General features: G+C 48.0%; 1 protein-coding gene across 1 annotated transcript in view; it reads left to right on the plus strand.

Moving 5' to 3' along the window:
* The window catches only part of MAB21L3 (mab-21 like 3), a 110,814-nt gene that overhangs the window by 46,075 nt on the left and 42,788 nt on the right, over positions 1-21,951 (plus strand). The window contains exons 2-4 of the mRNA XM_063445852.1: positions 844-984; positions 5,032-5,103; positions 13,589-13,880. Of these exons, the coding sequence (XP_063301922.1) occupies positions 844-984; positions 5,032-5,103; positions 13,589-13,880 (505 nt within the window). The remainder of the gene's footprint in view (positions 1-843; positions 985-5,031; positions 5,104-13,588; positions 13,881-21,951) is intronic.

Raw genomic sequence — 21,951 nt, forward strand, 5'->3', positions numbered from 1 at the left:
GCCATGGATCCCCCTCCGGCATGCCACAGTCCAGGTGTTAGTCCCCTTGAAACAACTTTTCCATCACTATTGTGGCCAGAAAGAGTCCCTGTGGGTTTTAAAATTCGCCTGCCCATTGAAGTCCATGGCGGTTCGCGCGGTTCGCGAACTTTTGCGGAAGTTCGCGTTTGCGAACCGAAAATTTCGGGTTCGCGACAACACTAATCCCCAATATATTCCTGTATATCCCCCCTATATCCCCTATATATCCCCAATATATTCCTGTATATCCCCTATATATCCCCCATATATCCCCCTATATCCCCCTATATATCCACAATAAATTCCCCTATATATCACCCCATATATCCCCCATATATTCCTGTATAATCCCTTTATTTCCCCAATATATCTCCCTATATATCCACAATATATTCCCCATATATTCCTGTATATCCCCTATATATTCCCCTGTATATCCCCCATATATTCCTGTATATCCCCTATATATTCCTGTATATCCCCTATATATTCCTGTATATCCCCTATATATTCCTGTATATCCCCTATATATTCCTGTATATCCCCTATATGTTCCTGTATATCCCCTATATATTCCTGTATATCCCCTATATATTCCCCTGTATATCCCCCATATATTCCTGTATATCCCCTATATATTCCTGTATATCCCCTATATATTCCTGTATATCCCCTATATATTCCTGTATATCCCCTATATATTCCTGTATATCCCCTATATATTCCTGTATATCCCCTATATATTCCTGTATAGCCCCTATACATTTCCCCTATGTTGGTTTTTATTGTAGTTTTCTCTCCTAATTACGGTTTCTGATACAGGGAGATATTCGTCGACGCCACATTTCCAAGGTGGTGGAAGAGGTTCAGAAAGTAACCCAGCAGCTCACGGCCTACGTCAGTACTCAGGATCTCAGATTCCAGACTATCGCCAACACAGGGATTCACAGCGACAGTCTAAAGGTAAGAGATTGAGCCAACTGATGGAAGGGGAATCAGGATAATGGGAGCTGGTATTAACCCCCTCCTTACCATAAACTGACACTGAGCTGGTATTAACCCCCTCCTTACCATAAACTGACACTGAGCTGGTATTAACCCCCTCCTTACCATAAACTGACACTGAGCTGGTATTAACCCCCTCCTTACCATAAACTGACACTACGCTGGTATTAACCCCCTCCTTACCATAAACTGCCACTGAGCTGGTATTAACCCCGTCTTACCATAAACTGAAAATAAACTGGTATTAACCCCCTCCTTACCATAAACTGACACTGAGCTGGTATTAACCCCCTCCTTACCATACACTGACAATGAGCTGGTATTAACCCCCTCCTTACCATAAACTGACACTGAGCTGGTATTAACCCCCTCCTTACCATAAACTGACACTGAGCTGGTATTAACCCCCTCCTTACCATAAACTGACACTGAGCTGGTATTAACCCCCTCCTTACCATAAACTGACACTGAGCTGGTATTAACCCCCTCCTTACCATAAACTGACACTGAGCTGGTATTAACCCCCTCCTTACCATAAACTGACACTGAGCTTGTATTAACCCCCTCCTTACCATAAACTTACACTGAGCTGGTATTAACCCCCTCCTTACCATAAACTGACACTGAGCTGGTATTAACCCCCTCCTTACCATAAACTGACAGTGAGCTGGTATTAACCCCCTCCTTACCATAAACTTACACTGAGCTGGTATTAACCCCCTCCTTACCATAAACTGACAGTGAGCTGGTATTAACCCCTCCTTACCATAAACTGACAGTGAGCTGGTATTAACCCCCTCCTTACCATAAACTGACACTGAGCTGGTATTAACCCCCTCCTTACCATAAACTGACACTGAGCTGGTATTAACCCCCTCCTTACCATAAACTGACACTGAGCTTGTATTAACCCCCTCCTTACCATAAACTTACACTGAGCTGGTATTAACCCCCTCCTTACCATAAACTGACACTGAGCTGGTATTAACCCCCTCCTTACCATAAACTGACAGTGAGCTGGTATTAACCCCCTCCTTACCATAAACTTACACTGAGCTGGTATTAACCCCCTCCTTACCATAAACTGACAGTGAGTTGGTATTAACCCCCTCCTTACCATAAACTGACAGTGAGCTGGTATTAACCCCTCCTTACCATAAACTGACAGTGAGCTGGTATTAACCCCTCCTTACCATAAACCGACACTGAGCTGGTATTAACCCCCTCCTTACCATAAACTGACAGTGAGTTGGTATTAACCCCCTCCTTACCATAAACTGACAGTGAGCTGGTATTAACCCCCTCCTTACCATAAACTGACACTGAGCTGGTATTAACCCCTCCTTACCATAAACTGACACTGAGCTGGTATTAACCCCCTCCTTACCATAAACTGACACCGAGTTGGTATTAACCCCCTCCTTACCATAAACTGACACTGAGCTGGTATTAACCCCCTCCTTACCATAAACTGACACCGAGTTGGTATTAACCCCCTCCTTACCATAAACTGACACTGAGCTGGTATTAACCCCCTCCTTACCATAAACTGACACTGAGCTGGTATTAACCCCCTCCTTACCATAAACTGACAATGAGTTGGTATTAACCCCCTCCTTACCATAAACTGACACTGAGCTGGTATTAACCCCTCCTTACCATAAACTGACACTGAGCTGGTATTAACCCATCCTTACCATAAACTGACACTGAGCTGGTATTAACCCCCTCCTTACCATAAACTGACACTGAGCTGGTATTAACCCCCTCCTTACCATAAACTGACACTGAGCTGGTATTAACCCCCTCCTTACCATAAACTGACACTGAGCTGGTATTAACCCCCTCCTTACCATAAACTGACAATGAGTTGGTATTAACCCCCTCCTTACCATAAACTGACACTGAGTTGGTATTAACCCCCTCCTTACCATAAACTGACACTGAGCTGGTATTAACCCCCTACTTACCATAAACTGACACTGAGCTGGTATTAATCCCCTCCTTACCATAAACTGACACTGAGCTGGTATTAATCCCCTCCTTACCATAAACTGACACTGAGCTGGTATTAACCCCCTCCTTACCATAAACTGACACTGAGCTGGTATTAACCCCCTCCTTACCATAAACTGACACTGAGTTGGTATTAACCCCTCCTTACCATAAACTGACACTGAGTTGGTATTAACCCCCTCCTTACCATAAACTGACACTGAGCTGGTATTAACCCCCTCCTTACCATAAACTGACACTGAGCTGGTATTAACCCCCTCCTTACCATAAACTGACACTGAGCTGGTATTAACCCCCTCCTTACCATAAACTGACACTGAGCTGGTATTAACCCCCTCCTTACCATAAACTGCCACTGAGCTGGTATTAACCCCGTCTTACCATAAACTGAAAATAAACTGGTATTAACCCCCTCATTACCATAAACTGACACTGAGCTGGTATTAACCCCTCCTTACCATAAACTGACACTGAGCTGGTATTAACCCCCTCCTTACCATAAACTGACACTGAGCTGGTATTAACCCCTCCTTACCATAAACTGACACTGAGCTGGTATTAACCCCCTCCTTACCATAAACTGACAATGAGTTGGTATTAACCCCCTCCTTACCATAAACTGACACTGAGTTGGTATTAACCCCCTCCTTACCATAAACTGACACTGAGCTGGTATTAACCCCCTACTTACCATAAACTGACACTGAGCTGGTATTAATCCCCTCCTTACCATAAACTGACACTGAGCTGGTATTAATCCCCTCCTTACCATAAACTGACACTGAGCTGGTATTAACCCCCTCCTTACCATAAACTGACACTGAGCTGGTATTAACCCCCTCCTTACCATAAACTGACACTGAGTTGGTATTAACCCCTCCTTACCATAAACTGACACTGAGTTGGTATTAACCCCCTCCTTACCATAAACTGACACTGAGCTGGTATTAACCCCCTCCTTACCATAAACTGACACTGAGCTGGTATTAACCCCCTCCTTACCATAAACTGACACTGAGCTGGTATTAACCCCCTCCTTACCATAAACTGACACTGAGCTGGTATTAACCCCCTCCTTACCATAAACTGCCACTGAGCTGGTATTAACCCCGTCTTACCATAAACTGAAAATAAACTGGTATTAACCCCCTCATTACCATAAACTGACACTGAGCTGGTATTAACCCCTCCTTACCATAAACTGACACTGAGCTGGTATTAACCCCCTCCTTACCATAAACTGACACTTAGTTTTTATTAACCCCCTCCTTACCATAAACTGACACTGAGCTGGTATTAACCCCCCCTTACCATAAACTGACACTGAGCTGGTATTAATCCCCTCCTTACCATAAACTGACACTGAGCTGGTATTAACCCCTCCTTACCATAAACTGACACTGAGCTGGTATTAACCCCCTCCTTACCATAAACTGACACTGAGCTGGTATTAACCCCCTCCTTACCATAAACTGACACTTAGTTTTTATTAACCCCCTCCTTACCATAAACTGACACTGAGCTGGTATTAACCCCCTCCTTACCATAAACTGACACTGAGCTGGTATTAACCCCTCCTTACCATAAACTGACACTGAGCTGTTTTTAACCCCCTCCTTGACACGGATGAACACTGAGCTGATTTTTTAACCCCCTCCTTACCATAAACTGACACTGAGCTGGTATTAACCCCCTCCTTACCATAAACTGACACTGAGCTGGTATTAACCCCCTCCTTACCATAAACTGACACTGAGCTGGTATTAACCCCCTCCTTACCATAAACTGACAATGAGTTGGTATTAACCCCCTTCTTACCATAAACTGAAACTTAGTTTTTATTGGCACGGATGAACACTGAGCTGATTTTTTAACCCTCTCCTTGCTGAATATATACAGAGTGTAAGTCTCCTGCATTCCGAATTACTTTACTCCATCTTGGATCTCAGACTCTCTCCTTTCTGTCTCTTTTTACTGCTGCTCTCTCAGGATCAGCCAGACCTACTAGCTCATTGGACGGTGCTGCTCAGGGGGAGACGCATTCTGCACCCCTCTATACAGGTACTGAACCCATGGCAGACCCCACTACCCAGGGATATTTGGGGGACTTTGTGGTTGAGTCATTCCTGGCTCATGGTGATTGGGCAGATAAAGAGATATTGGGGTCATGCTATAATAATAAATAAAAACACTGTATGTGCTGTTTGGGAGATACATCTGGAATTAGACTTCCAGGGGGAATGTACTAATAAACTGCAACAAACGTGCATGTACGTAGTGCGGAATCGTGATGCAGCATACTAACATGGAACTATCCCAATTACCCCCCAAATAATGACAGACAACGTAGTATGTATAAAACAGGCCACATCATTTATTATAACATATGACAAATACTGCATAACACATCCATAATTTATTTTAATCTTTAGCTTTACTTGCTATAAACCAAACGTCAAAACATAAATAACCATAACTTAACAAATAACTTAACACATAGTGTCATATGGTATAACCCAACCGTCCTTGCCAATATACTGACCATGAGCCTATGCACCACGTAATCTCACCTCCCCCCTCGGCATAAACTCCTTTTCCTTCCAATGCTTACCACCAGCCGACCTTTTCCTCGCTCGGTGGGCACATCCAAACAGGTAACCTAACCCTATAGAGCAGGGGAGTTTGAGACCCGAAACTTGATCACCTCATTCCATATTTTTACATAACCGCCTCAAACTTAATTGGCAAGGACATACCCCTGGCCACAACCCCACTGTTTTACGCCTAAAATCAGCGGGGACCCACTCTACCTGTTCCACCGCTTCCTGCAGGGTGAGATTACAGAGGTTGAGCCCGACCTCTGCTAAGTGCACCACATCCCCCAAAATAGATTGGCAGCAATCTGCTCAAAAAAACCTCTGGTGAATCGGAATCCCCCGATCACCCAAAACTAATCTAGAAACCCTCCTGTTCAGTTTCCGACAGCAGCGCTCCATGGCACTCCGATTGCCGAGCGCGCTGCCAGACATTACGTGCGATAACCTCAGACCAGGCATACATCCTAGAATAAAACTAGAATGCCTGCCACGTCCCGTTTAACGGCCGACACTGTAGCAGAAACCCTCTGGCTGTCCAACATATTTCCTGCTTATTTCTTATTTGATCACAGAGATTTTCATTTGAACTTATTATAGAGACTTTTTTGGATTTATTATACAGTTAAAGCGTTCGTCTGGTTGTTCGGTTAAAAAGCCATATAAAACTTCATTGGACTGCTTCATTTGTCAACCGAACCAAAGTACCGAACAACCAGACCACCCTGATAGGAAGTGGGGCTGCAATTAACTTCCCCATTCGTTTAATTACATCCCCATTGAAAAGCACAAACGCATTGTTAAAGTCCCTGGGTGGCCGCCATTTCGGCATCCGAACATGTGGCGGCGGCCATCTTAACATACGAACGCTCATCGGTGTTTGGTCATCGAGTGTCTGGAACCCAAATCGGACACTCGACTACGCGAACACCACTAAGACCTCCAGAAATACAGACTGAAACACACGAACGGCACGCCGTTCGGTAGGATGAATCCCACAAAGAAGGGGATTCATCCAAATGCCAGCTCAGCCCTGGATGGCAGATATTTTCGTGACATTTAGCTCACGAAAGAAGACTGACCGCAAGGCCAAAATGTATGGAACTCATTTCGGCTACTGCTGCCTGTGCGGTCGGTCAAAAGTTTACTTCCACCTAACTCCCGAACCCCTGGTCCGATCTGGGTGATTTTTGAATATGTTGCTCATCCACATCAGGGCTATCAGGGGATACCACAGGGTGTACCTAGTATATTTGGGGTACATCCAAGAATTGGGGAAAAATGTGTACATTTTAATTGTTATCTGTTAAGCTGAGGGGAGGAGATATGTGGGAGGTAACGTCTATTTGATTGGTTACTGTAATAATTATTGTGGGTGTCTCCCTTGCAGGGGAGAACCGCATAAAAGCAGGGTATGTGGAATAAAGCTTCAGTTCTACTCCTGATACTGTGTGTCATCCAGTTATTGGGAAAGGTGATGGGATATTCTTGGATTGTCTTACTGATCGTGCCTGCTACTCTATTGGATTTACTACTTGTTCCTGAGCCATTCTGGGATTACCAGCGGAAATAGGCTGTGGGAAATCAGCTCTCCGCTACAGACACTAAATCCCATATGGGCACCAAACCCAGGTCGTTCCCACCCCAGGTGGATGACAAGGACACTCGGAACCCCCAGGAGGAGGGACAGCTGAACCAGGTCGAGGAGGAGCCGCACCCACCTTATGCCTCTGGTGCCAAACCACCGAACCTCTGCTTCAGAAGGTGTAAGATCCCCACGCCAGACTGCCGCACGCCTCCTGGCCCAATAGATATAGGAGTGTCCTATGATCCATATTCCGGGGGGAACTGGAACTGTGGAGAGAAATGAACCCCAGAGACCAGCAAGGCAAACATAAGGAACATAACACCCTGACTCCCACCTTCCGATTCTCTACAGGGAGTACGGACAGTCGGTCCTGCTTCCCAGTGGCAGAGTATTCTACTGGGAGGGGAGAGCCTCGTTCCCCTTCCCCAGCGGCAGCCTAGCCCACCAAGGGGAGATGATAAGCCCCACACCGGTGCAGATGGGACCGTGGTCTCTGTGCCCAAACCACAGGCGGTAGGGATGGTCAGTCCTGTCCCCCAGCAGCAGGGCTGTTTATCCAAAGGGGAGACAGCCTGTCTTCCCCTCCAGCAGCAACACCAAGTCCAGAGCGAGGAGCCTACTACCCCTTCTCCTCAGTTGGGCTACTCCCATGGTAGCGCTGGCACCAGGGCAGAGTACCGCTGGTCTCTGCCCACTCAGCAACCCACTGATCCCGAGGGCTAGTAAACCCGAGAGCCGTGGTGGAGCCCCTGGACATGGACAAGCTACCCACTACCCCAGGTGCAGTAACCAATTTTGTGGGTGGGCCACTCTGTTGATTATGTGTTGTGGGTGGGTTGCTGGACTAACTTGGGCACTGACCGACAGGAGGTCAGATACCCTGTTAGTCTGATTGGTAAAGGGGAGAAATGTGGCGGAACCAACCTCGCCACTGGCCACTGGAGGAGCCTGGTCACCCGCCTCCTGCCACTGGACTATGGCCCCATGTTTAACACTGTTCTTTTTCCCTGCAGAAAGGCTTGTTTGTGCCTTTCTGCGGACTGTTAAAGCCATGCTACCCCAGATAGCTATGCCATGGAGCCCAGCCGTATACTAAAAGACTGTATGAAAGACTTTGGCTCCATGGCGATTGAACTGTGTATGTATGTGATCTGAGCGCCATCCGGTAATAATGTGCGCTCAGATCTAAGCTATCTGGGGATAGGTAGAATGTGTATGTTCTATGTGATAAATGTAACAGTATGTATTTTTATGTCTTGTATTGTCCTTTGTCTGCCATGTGGTTAATGGAGTTTTGCCTCTGTCCTTGGAGATAATTGGATTACTTCCCAATTATCTCCAGGACAGAGAGGGAGGGATTGTGATGCATTGTGGGATTGTAAGCTTGTGATTGGTCAATGTCCAATATGTTTCCCAGTCTTCCATCTGGTCCCCTAGGGGAGTGTCCACCAGGTGGAAGACCTGCATAAAACCCGGGCAGGTAGCCCCAGTAAACCAGACTCTGCTTGACCCTCAAACGAAGTGTCGTCTCGTTCTTGGGGGGAATTGGATTGTATGCTGTTACAGTGCGACTGCCAGGAGTGTAAGCTGTTCGTATGGTTTTTCCTGTTCGGCTGTTTACAGCATTCGTGTGTTTCCTGTTCGGGAGTTTGGAGCATTCCCCTGGTTCCAGGTCGGGAGATTGATAAATTCATGTGTTTGCAATTCAGGAGATTGGTGATTGCAGTAGCTGCCTGTGCATCTGAAAAGGGGAATATCGCCTAAACGTTTTTTAACCGCTTGTGTGCAAAACGGTCCGTTACACTCACGGGATATGCTCCGCCCTACCAGACACATTAAGATTCAAACAGCACAGAAATAGGTGCCGCAGCAAGCGTACCACCAGGGGAGAGGATGCGGTCAATTGATTGATAGCCTGCACCACCCCCAGATTGTCTCAATGGAAAACTACCCACCAGTCTGTGAGTTGGGGAACCCACACCTCCAATGCCATCAGAATGGGGAAGATATCCAGGACAACCAGATTCCGCGAGAGCCCTGTCGCTTGCCAGCTTAATGGTCAAGAGTCAGCACACCATCGAGAGCCCAAAATGGCTCCAAGTCAGTGGTACAGACCTCCGGGGCCTGCCAGTACATGCAACCATTATAGGAGGCCAAGAAGGAATCCCTGACAGCCACATGGGCAAAATACAACAGGCGAAGTCCAGCTTACCTAGCAGAGACTACAGGCAACGCAGCTGAATCTCACGTTGCTCCAAAGCCAGCGAACCTTCTGCCAGAGGTCTTGAACCGTAGTCAGGGGCAACCAACATTCCCCAGCCACGGAATCGCTCTCAATATCCAGGAAACTAAGGCATGTAACTGGACCCACGGTTTTGTCATGGGCCACTGAACACCGAAACGCTGAAACATTTCCCCAATAACCCACAGCAGCAGAGCGCAGACTAGCGACTCTGTCTGCCCCACACACCGAAAGTCATCCAGATAGTCGATCCCCGCTTCCCTTCGCACAATCCACTCCAGGAAAGTGCTAAAGCACTCAAAATAAAACAGGACCGGGAGCAACCCATAGGGAGGCACATATCCACATAAAACTGACCGTCAAATGTACAACCTGGGAAATGAGGAACATTTGCCAGCAAGGCCCCAGGGCCCGCAGCCCTAACCATGTGGACCGTCCCATCAAATAACGCGTAGGAAACCCGGTAGAGTCCGGCAGAAATGTCATCATATACCGATATTTACCCTGTTCCTTTTTGGGCATCACGCCCAAAGGGGAAATCTGCAGAGCGGACATCGGGGGCACACAAAAGGGGCGCGGCCAAACGGCCAAAGGCTACTTCCTTGTTAAGCTTCTCCGGAGCCACCTGAGAGAATTCCCGTATGGACCGAACTGAGAGTAAGGGAGGGCGAACCGAAAAGTGGATCCAAAAACCTAGCTCAACACCCCCAATAGGATCCGGGCTGCTTGACGATTCCTATAAAGGTTGAGCCATGGGCGCATCGTGTTTACGACCACCAGAGTCATCACCCTTAGTCCAGACATCCCCTTTTTTGACAGTTTTGCATCGCTTGAAACAGCGGGAGATGGGCACCATTAACCATTGAAATGACACGAGGACCCCCACTTACTGTGACTGTTGTTAAATTTCCAACAACAGCCCGGCCTCTGGTTGGGGGCCGATGAGAAAGGAGGACGTTGCCCCACCGCACCCCTCCTCCCCAAGAAAGGAAGAAAAAGCACCTTGTTGAGGCGCCAGGCGAGTCATAATTGAGAGCCAGAGGCTTTTGTCCATCTAGTCCCATGACAATGAGGGTCGCACCGCCAGCCGCTGATGAAATTGCTTGTCGTACCTCCACCAACCCAGCCCTCCATAGGAACGACACGGGTTCCAGATAGTGTCCTGATAGCAGAACAACATGGAACATTCTTGGGGAGCCCTCTCCCCAACGACGCTAGCCAGGATAGAAGAATGCCTGGATCCAATTCCCAAACGTCTTGGGGATTTTCCAATATCTGTATTTTTCCTTGTCCTTTTCGGAGTCCTTACCATCCCTCTCAACCAAGGGTTGGATCTTCCTCCAGTGGCAGGAGGGAAAATATCTCTAGGAAATCCCCTTTTCAAATCTTCTCCCTAGTTTCTTGTTTCAAATGCAAGCCAAGCGTGCCAGACCAGCGCATAGAAGTAGCGCCCCGAGCCACATCCGACAGCACTAGGTACTGCGCAGGACACCACAGGTAAAGGAGGTCCTGATGTTGCCGAAGGCAATGGACCACTACCAACTACCGCGACAGACACCGGGAGCCCCGAGGACTGCGCAGTAGGGGGCAATTGAGCTGGGGTCCAAACTGTCCTGAGCTGACTATCCAGAGTGGACTCCCCGCTAATTTTTACTCCCTGCTCCCACTGCTCTAAAAAAAAAACGCAGGCCTGAAAGGAACCCCCCAACACGGGAACAGACTAAATAAAAGAAGAAGGAACGCCGTACTCACCAGCCGATGCCCGGCGATCCGACCACGGCATAACAAGCGTAGAAGGTCCAGGCAGATTACTCTGAATTCCAGCTTCCACTGTGTTCCTCAAAGGTGTACGAGGCACCACCTGCTGGGCATTTCTAGGAACTACAGCCAGGTCCTGTGAGAAGAGCAACAGAGAGGATGTGAGCCCACGCTCCACACCAGGAGGCAGCCAAGGTAAGTGATCAGCATAGAGAAGAGGGGACCCAGAGGGAGCATAACAGAGGATAGAGAAGACCCAGAAGGCACAGGAACAGAGGTAAGAGCAGGGGAGGAAAAAGAAGGGGGGAGGGAGGACACAGAGTGGTGAAGGGGAAGGAACAGAGGGACTGGTGGAGACAGAAGGGAAAAACAGGGGGCGGGCCCCCAGAGACCATTGGGGCCCTCTGGAAAGCAGAAGGAGGGGCACAGGGGCAAGAGAGGGGGGAGGGAAGAAACTGAAGGGGGGACTGGGGAGAGAGACCCACGAGAGCCATCCTCACTGGCAGAGGAGACCCCCGACCCATGAGAGGTCCCCCTCCAACCTCCAACGACGGTACCGTGGTACCCCGTGTGGCCCTGTAGTTCCTACTCACCACTCGGGCCCCAGACACAGCTCTGCTGTTGCGCCTGCCACGTGGCGATCGTGAAGGCCTCTGGGCCGCCACACACCTCGTGGGACGTGCTGCCCGCCTCGTACTGCTTCTGGCCCGATCCCAAATGCTGGAGGCCACAGGCTGTGATGCTGCTGCAGGAGGGGGAGCCGCATGTCCAGAAGGCAGAAGTAGGCCATGCATCCTACGCGGTAGTAGAAGGCCGCGTGTCTGGAGCCTCAGACACGCTGGCCTGGCGATGCCTCGGCCCGGGCTCCTACTCCTCAACCGGGCCCGAGGAGAGTCTAACCGGCGGGTGGGAACGCTGGCCGGTGCTAGTGCGGCCCCCCGGAGCAGGGACCACAGGGGAGGCCCCTGAAGCAGCCTGACTACCGGGGGGAAACATGCCGGCAGCCATACCCTGATTTAGGCGAGCATAGTGCTCACGAAGGAGCCGGCCACCATCCAGCGCAGCAGCAGCCCTGAGGGAAGCCAGGATAGCCTTAACCTCCATCGCTCAAGCAGATTGACTACAGGGCCAGGACAAACAGGAGCAGGAGGACAGGAAGCTGTCTGCTGGTCCGAATCCCAAGTGGCACTGAGGTAAGACCACCCCCACCAAACTCACACACCACATAATCCCACCCACACATTCATACACAACAATCACACGCATCAATCCCCACTCTCATACATGTGCCCTTGTCTGCTAAGCTGCGCTATCTCCCCAGGGCCTGGACGCTAACAGAATATTTATTTTAGCGCTATTAGTGATTTATTAATAAACATCATTACTGCGCAAACACAGACCGGAGCAGCGTCATATATCCAGCATTTCTCCAGAACATAATACTTTCTGTGTGCTTGTTTATCACAGTCTTATGGTAGATTTGTTTAACTTTCTCTCTGGTTACTCCTTGTCCCCTTGGTGGCAGATCTTCTCCAGGAAAAGAGTGTGGCCTCTGTCAGACCACTTGGGCCCCCACGGAGTCTGACAAGGGCCGATACAGGTCTGGCTAGGGCTGCCACAGAGTCTGACAAGGGCCAATACAGGTTCTGGCTAGGGCTGCCACTGAGTCTGACAAGGGCCGATACAGGTCTGGCTAAAGACACCACAGAGTCTGACAAGGGCCGATAGAGGATCTGGCTAGAGCTGCCACAGAGTCTGACAAGGGCCAATACAGGTTCTGGCTAGGGCTGCCACTGAGTCTGACAAGAGCCAATACAGGTTTTGGCTAAAGCCGCCACAGAGTCTGACAAGGGCCAATACAGGTTCTGGCTAAGGCCACCACGGAGTCTGACAAGGGCCAATAAAGGGTTCTGACTAGGGTGGCCACAGAGTCTGACAAGGGCCGATAGAGGTTCTGGCTAGAGCTGCCACAGAGTCTGACAAGGGCCGATACAGGTTCTGGCTAGGGCTGCCACAGAGTCTGACAAGGGCTGATACAGGTTCTAGCTAGGGCTGCCACAGAGTCTGATTAGGCTTGATACAGGTTCTGGCTAGGGCTGCCACGGAGTCTGAAAAGGGCCAATACAGGTTCTAGCTAGGGCCACCACTGAGTCTCACAAGGGCCAATACAGGTTCTGGCTTAGGCTGCCACGGAGTCTGAAAAGGGCCGATACAGGTTCTGGCTAGGGCCACCATGGAATCTGTTAGGACAGGTCACATCTGACCCTTATGGTGCTTGTTTTAAGTTTGTTTATACTGAATATATATTCTGATAAATTATTATTTAGTTAGGTTCTTGACCTGCTGCCCTCCTCATTTGTACAGGTTGTGGCTCCTTCCCAGTTCTTGGTCACTGTGCCACTTCGGGGTCTAAGTGGATTCCGGCAGAGGAGTACCAGGCGTTGGCGCTACTATACCCCAAGCGGTGTCCGTCTGCTGACTCCAGTTATGGAGCCTGAGAAACTACACCAATGGTTGGAGGTGGAACAGTTCCAAAAAAGCACACCCCACTGGCATGAAAGTGATGTCAACATTCAGGGGGACTTGCTCCCGGCCCGCGTGGTCAGCGTCTTCCAGGCACTTCTCCACAGGGCCATCTCCTCCTGCAACCTTTCTGGTAAGAGACCAAACCTCAGCCATCTGTTGGCTCTCCTAGCCAGTAAATACAGTGTAGAAATTCCATATAAAGAAAGATCTGAACTCATGGCTCTCACAGCGTGCCAAAAGAAAGTAGGTGCTCCCGACCACTTGGTTGGCGAATCCCAAAATCACTTCTATATTTGACATAGAATGTCCAGCCGCTTAAAGGTTCTTATAGAGTAAAGGCTTAATAGATTTAATAGAAGGTTAATGGAACCTTTGAGAGCCTTGATCTTCTATTTCAAAGATACAAGTAAATACTGTAAAAACCTGCTATGAGTTGGTATTACAATGCAAAATATGTTCTTCCTCTTTATCCAGCCAACTGTTTGTACATGGTTTGACAAGTTACCGACAGATATTTAAAGCACGTAGCAGTTCACTATTAGGACAGCAACACCATTCACTGGGAATGTAGGAGAAACCCGGAGGAGATGAGAGCAGAAATGAACTCCAGAAAAGAAGCAGGAGGTCCATATTGCCATAGGCCAGCATGCTTTGGATGTGGAGGTTTACAACTTGCTGAAAGCAGCTCAACCTGTCTCAGCCTGAGGAAAGGACATTAGGTTCAGTGTTGGACTTGTGTAGGACCCACTGCAGCCTTAAGAAAGGAGTTGTGTTTGAGTGACATCAATTCTGACCACATCCACATCTGGAGAGGCAAGGCGTTGAAAGGTCCACAACCAAACACAGTCTGAGATCCAGGGAATCTGAATTTAGTCCCTTACTTGATGGCATATTAAATGACAAATTATTTTCCGTAGCCTCAGGTCCATATACCATCACTACATATTTGAGACAGACTATGTTTTAAATACCAGCTACCTTGTCTGCCATCACCCTTACTGTGGAACAATCCTTTCCACCAGATCTGAGCTTTTGAGAATTCTGAACTTTAGAGAATCGTGCACCTTTATAATAACAGCCAACTGGTCTCTTTTGACACACTTTGGATTGGCTAAAACAAACTAGAAATTAAAGCTACCACAGCAACCATTTTTAATTTACATGCGCACAGATCTTCTCCTGTGACGGAGCTCCAGTACTCCGAACGAATACCTCCGTCAAGTCTGCTTCCTCGTAGCTATCAGGGACCCTGGGGCACTTCAGACCCAGTCGCTGAGGCTTTAGTGGGATCACGGAGGGCCTTTTCCACCCTGGACCAGGCTACTATCTTTATAACTCTGGACACACTTTCAATCAGCAAATTATATCCAACACCAGACGACACATGGTGAAGGTTAAAACCGCAACTGACTTTACTAGACATATTGTGATGGACTGCTTGGCACCCCGACTGGGTGCCTCCACCAATCGATGCTTCCCAGCTGATGCTGAGGACCATAAGCACCGCACCGGACACCATCAGCACCTTAGCCCCCCTAACCGCCGCAGCTTGGCTGGCGTCTTGCGGTCCCTACTCACCCTGGATCAAACTCCTGGATCCAGCACACAGTGGGAAGGCCTCTCTTCCAGCTGGTCTGGCTGTGTAGCTCTTAAAAGAGCTAGTGATTATAGCCAGTATAGTAATCTAAAGAGCAATCCCAGGAGCATTATTATTATGTTATTATTTATATAGCGCCATCAAATTCCGCAGCGCTTTACAATGGGTGGACAAACAGACATGTAGTTGTAACCAGACAAGTTGGACACACAGGAACAGAGGGGTTGAGGGCTCTGCTCAATGCGCTTACATGCTAGAGGGAGTGGGGTATAGTGACACAAAAAGTAAGGATAGTATTAGACTAGTGACAGTTGCAGAAGAGGAATCAGTCAGGAGCTATTAGCAGTTTAATAGAAAAGCTTTTATGAAGAAGTGAGTTTTTAATGATTTATTTGAAGGAGTGGAGACTGGGTGAGCATCTAATGGAGGAGGGAAGCGAGTTCCACAGGAACGGTGCAGCCCTCGAGAAGTCTTGAAGGCGAGCATCAGAGGTGGGAGTACGGACAGAAGATAGACATAAGTCTTCAGCAGATCATAAGGGCCTAGACGGGACAGGAGCATGGATTAAAGCTGGTATAGCTGTTCCCTACAATCACGAGACGAGGCTGCGTGTTGAGTGTGAAGAAAACTGGTTTAATGGAAGCCACACTGGCCTTATATGACAATCCCCATGCAAGGGGTACACCCACATGGACCTTGTTGGGGACAGGGACACAAACTTCCAAACCAATAACAACACATTTACAATGTAAGGCACTCCAACACACAGCATACAATCCCACCCCTCTAGCTGGGAGATAATTGAGTCAGATATTGTATTAACCTATTGTATTAACCTATTTATCTCCAGGCAGAAAAAACACACATTTCTTAAAAGTTCCAAAAGATATCCCCACAAATGTAACATCCCCTGATAGCCCTGATTTGGGTGACCAACATATCCAAAAATCACCTAGATCAGTTCAGGGGTCAGAAATTAAGTATTTCATTTATTTGATCAACCGCAAGCATGGTACCATGCCCAAAACAGTTCCAGAGAATCAGGGCTTGCGGTCAGTCTAATTAGGTAGTTTGAAAACTACCAAACAGAGTCAAAGTCTTACCCTGGAGCTTGTTTCCCTCATCCAGACGAATGATCTCACGAACAGTGCCCTTCTAAGTTGAATAGAATCGAACGCAGGCGATGATGTAAGTCCAGCGGTGTTCGGAGTTTCTGTGTCTGATTTTAGTTCCATTAGATACATGCCCAAACAACTCTGCCTGCTTTGATGTGAACAAGATGGCCGCCACCTCGTGGTTGTCCATAGGAATTGCGGCCACCCAGACGAACTATTAGAACACTGCGGTGAGAAACGTTCCAAGTTGTTAATAGGTGTTAACAAGCTCCAGGGTGGTCTCTGGTTCATGCGGTTGTTCGGTAATGCGAACTGCCGCTTCGATTTGTTTCGGGAGTTCGAAGTGCCGCTTCAAGAGTTCGAAGTGTGGCCATGTAAGTCCAAAAAGGCACACACAGTATTTTTAACCAGGGTTTAACACAGGGGCCATAGTCACAAGGCAGGAGGCCCCTCCAAAAACCAATGGCGAGGGTACTTTCGCCACACATAGCACAGATATTTAAGCCCCCAACAGCCTCATTTACATGCAAATAAGGAAGGGTGGGGTCAAACAATAGCAAGGGCTGATGGGAGATTGAGGAGGGACAGGGTAATCTGGGGACAGACAAAGAGTGCCTGTCTTCCATCCCCAGTGACAGTGACTAACGTCACACCTCCAATATCTCTTTCCTATATTTGGTCACAGTTTTCAGGAGTATGCCAGAATGATGTACATCCAAAAATGGGGAAGGGGCATTGGTGACTCCTAAAGGCATTGAATGAAAAGATACGTGGAAAGTTTCCTTTTCAGCGGGGCTTCAAAAGCGACGTTTGGGAATGTTATTTCATGTTCCTGTTTTATTACTATTTATAGGGAAGGACGCAGCGGTTCATTTGCGAAGGTAGTGGGGACCGTGCATATCGACCCCATCATCCTCTCCCAAGATCCCACCTGACCAACCAATAATCATGAGATGCAGAACATAAACAGACCACAGCCTTATTAAAGTAACCAACAATATCATAAAACATTTAACTTAACTTATTAATAGACATGTGCAATTCGTTTCGGTCCGAATATGAATTCGGCCGAATTTCGGGAATTCGGACATTCGGGTACTTCCGAATGTCCGAATTGCCGAGGTTCCCGAAGTTCAGAAATTACCGAATTTCTGAAGTGCCGAAGTTCCGAAGCACAGTATTGCCTAAGTACTAATATACTTACCCAGTGAAAGAAGAAGAATGTTACATTGTATACAATTTTAAATAAAAAGTATACAAACATAGCCAGGATTCAGCTGTAAGCATTTGCAACACTTACAACAATCAAGTAACATACATTCATATAAAATGTAAGTTACTTAGCCAGTCAATGTAATGACAGGAATGAATAAGTAGATAACTCCCTAATTCCCACGGTATTAGAGAGCTATCTACTAAAAGGCTGAAAGACCTAAATTGGTCTTTCAGCCACATTTACTAATACGAAGTAAAAATTACTTAGTATTAGTAAATTATGCCCCTACTCGCTATACCGCGAGTAGGGGCATGTCTATTAAACAGTGAGCCGCCTGTGGCCCTAATGTAAAATAATGGGGGGGGACCTATTGTCCTCCCTCTGGGCCCCCACCCCTAAGCGGCGGATGGGGGCCCTAAATACTAATAAGGGGGGCCTAATGTCCTCCCCCCTGGCCCCCACCCCTGAGCGGTGGTGGGGGCCCTGAATTGGAATAAGAGGGAACCTAATGTCCTCCCCCCTGGCCCCCACCCCTGAGCGGTACATGGGGGCCCTAAATAATAATAAGGGGGGGACCTAATGTCCTCCCCCCTGGCCCCCACCCTTGAGTGGCGGGTGGGGGCCTTGAATACTAATAAGGGGGGACCTAAGGTCCTCCCCCTGGCCCCCACCCCTGAGCGGTGGGTGGGGGCCTTAAATACTAATAAGGGGGGACCTAATGTCCTCCCCCCGGCCCCCACCCCTGAGCAATGGGTGGGGGCCCTACAGTAAAATAAGGGGGGGGACCTAATGTCCGACCCCACCCCTGAGCGGTGGGTTGGGGGCCTAAATACTAATTAGGGGGGACCTAAGGTCCTGGCCCCCACCCCTGAGAGGTGGGTGGGGGCCCTAAATACCAATAGGGGGGGACCTATTGTCCTCCCCCCGGCCCATGAGCGGCGGGTGGAGGCCCTAAATAAAAATGTTACCCCTAGGGGTCCCCAAACCCCTAGTCACCCCCTCCCAAAAAAATTAACCCCCTACCTACCCTCCTCACCCTAAAAATAATGAGGGGGGGGATCATTTAACTAAGTACCTGTAAAAAAAATAAAACTTACCATTGGATGTTTTCTTTCTTCTAAAATCTTCTTTTTTCAGCCCCAAAAAAGGCCAAATAAAAATCCATAATAACCGACGCAATAAAAAAAAAAAAAAGAAATAATAATGCATTTTCACCCGGCGAGGGCTCTGCGCAGACTGAGCTCTGCAGGGCGGGGGAAGGCTTATAAAGCCTTGCCCCGCCCTGCAATTAGGCTCAGAGCACTCTGATTGGTGGGTTTAAGCCATCCAATCAGAGTGCTCTGACAGGTAAATGAAGAGACTGACTGGTAAGTCTTTATATTTACCTGTCACAGCACTCTGATTGGTTGGCTTGAAATCCACCAATCAGAGAGCTCTGTGGCATTTTACACGGCGTGGGAAAGTTCTTTGGAATTTTCCCACGCTGTGTAATTTGACTCATAACACTCTGATTGGTGGATTAAGTAACCAATCAGAGAGTTATGAATCAAATTACACAGCGTGGGAAAATTCCAAAGAACCCAGAATTAGTATTTAGGGCCCCCACCCACCGCTCAGGGGTGGGGGCCGGGGGGAGGACATTAGGCCCCCCCTTATTAGTATTTAGGTCCCCCACCCACCGCTCAGGGGTGGGGGCCGGGGGGGGCAATAGGTCCCCTCTTTAGTTTAAAAGCCCCACCTCGCGCATCGCGGGAGGGAGGGCCCTATTTATTTATTTATTTATTTTAACAGTGAGCAGCCACAGGTTGAAAGACTAATTCAGGTCTTTCAGCCTTTTAGTAGATAGCTCCCTGATACTGTGGGAATTAGGGAGTTATCTACTAAGCGGCTGCAAGAGAAGTGCCGAAGTCCCGAAATTCTGAAATGCCGAAGTGCCGAATTGCTGAAGTCCCGAATTTCGGAATGCCGAACCGAACTGAAAATTTTCCCCATGCACATGCCTACTTATTAATATGATAAATATATATAATATATTGGAGGCAGTGTAGGCAACCTTCTCTCCCCTCAATATACCCTTCAACCTATCCTTCTTGCCCCTGCCCTTTCCTTTACTTCCTTTGAAGTTCACACTGTCTGCCTTTTTAAGCCCACTCCTTTAAGAATTGCCATCATCAATTGCCCCCCCATCCGCTGAACCCCCAGTCATCCTAGGCTATTCACTGAACACTTTTTTTCCTGGCTACCCCACTTTCTCTCCTCTAGCACTCCCTCCCTCATACTTGGGGACTTTAACATCCCAATTAACATCCTCAACTGCTCTGATGCCTCCAGTCTGCTCTCTGTAACCTCCTCCTTCGGCCTCACGCAGTTGTCTACTTCAGCAACTCATACAGCAGGAAACACTCTTGACCTCATCTTCACCAATCTCTGTACCACCTCTGATCTCTCCACTGTTCCATTTCCTTTGTCTGACCACCATATGCTAACATTTTACATCAAACCTTGCACACCAAGCTGACCCGTTACCTTCAAAAATGTTCCAGAACTGCTGAATGCTGCTGGAGAAAGTCTCACTTTGCAGCTGACTTCCTCCACTATAAATTTATGCTGCGCTCCTACAGCCTGGCTCTTTCCGCTGCAAAAGTAAATTACTTTAACACCCTCATAAGCACACTGTCCCATCAACCCAAACACCTATTTCACACTTTTGATGCTTTTCTTCTCCTTCTACCACCTTGTCCGCCACAAACTTTGCATCTCACTTCACTGAGAAGATCTCTACAATCAGAGAAGAGATTGCTAATTGTAGCGGAGAGCTGATATTCCACAGCCAATCTCCACTTAAGATCCCAGTGAGGCTCAGGAACAAGTATTACAAATCCATAAGGCAATAATTCCAGCAGGCAAAACAATCCAACAATATCCCAACATCAATCCCAATGACTGGACGACACACAGCATCAGGAGAAGAACTGAACTTTTAATCACACAAACTCCTTTTAAAGGTTTCTCCCATGCAAGGGAGGGATTCACATTAATTTGTACAGTAGCCAATAGTACAATAGTTACCTCCCATACATCTCCTCCCCACAGTGTGACACATAATCCACTTATACATGCTACAGTTTTACTCGGTTTCTGGATGTACCCCAAAACAGTCAGGTACAATTATCTAAGTGGTACCCCCTGGTAGCCCTAATCTGGGTGACCAACATATTCACAATTCACGCAGATCGGACCAGGGGTTCGGGAGTTAGGTGGAAGAGACAATTTGACCGACCGCACATGAGGTGGTATCCGAAAAGGGCTCCATGTGTTTTGGCCCTGCGGTCGGTCTCCGTTCCGGGGAAATAAAATACATAGAAATACTTGTCATCCACCATTAAATCAGTATTCGTATGAATACCCTTGTTCGGTACTTTTAGTTCACGGAACGAGGGGCTGGTTGGCCCCTCCGTTCGGGAGTTACGGAGCTCTGGAGGTCTCAGCGGTGTTCGGGTGATTGAGTGTCCGATTTGAGTTCCAGACACTCGACGACCAAACACCGCTGAGTTTTTCGTGCGTAAGATGGCCGCCGCCACGTGTTCGTATGCCAAACGCCGGCCAACCAGATACGTATACAAAGTACCGATTGCATCAATTAACTTGCAGTTAGAGAAGTGTGAAAGCCTAATAAGGTGCACACTTCTCTCTGGGGTGGTCTAATGGTTCAGTACTTTTCATTCGTATGGAATACGGATGGAAACTACCGAACAATCATACAAATGCTACATACGATCTATCTATACATGAGAATAAACACACAAATTACATTTTTAACACAACCTTTGAGGACAGCCCCATGCCATCCGCTACACTAATTTCTCTCCTTCCCCTACCAATACATCATCCAACCCCACTCGCTCCACCATTCTACACTCATTCACACCTGCTACTGCAGAAGAGGTTTCTGCTCTGCACTGGTCCTCCCGCCCCACCACCTGTTCCCTCGATCCTATTCCCTCATATCTCATCTGCACTTTGTCACCCTCTCTTGCTCTTCCTCTCACTAAAATTTTCAATCTCTCCATTTCCTCTGGCACATTTACTTTACCCTTCAAACATGCAACTGTAACCCCGATTCTAAAAAAGCCCAGCCTTGACCTCAACTCCCCATCCAACTACCGCCCTATATCACTACTGCCGTTTGCCTCCAAGATCCTTGAGAGAGTTGTGTACACCAGACTGACTGACTTTCTCGAATCCAACTTTCTGCTCGACCCCCTTCAGTTTG

This window comes from Pelobates fuscus, chromosome 1 (genome assembly GCF_036172605.1).
Source record: "Pelobates fuscus isolate aPelFus1 chromosome 1, aPelFus1.pri, whole genome shotgun sequence".
In the NCBI taxonomy this organism is placed as follows: Eukaryota; Metazoa; Chordata; class Amphibia; order Anura; family Pelobatidae; genus Pelobates; species Pelobates fuscus.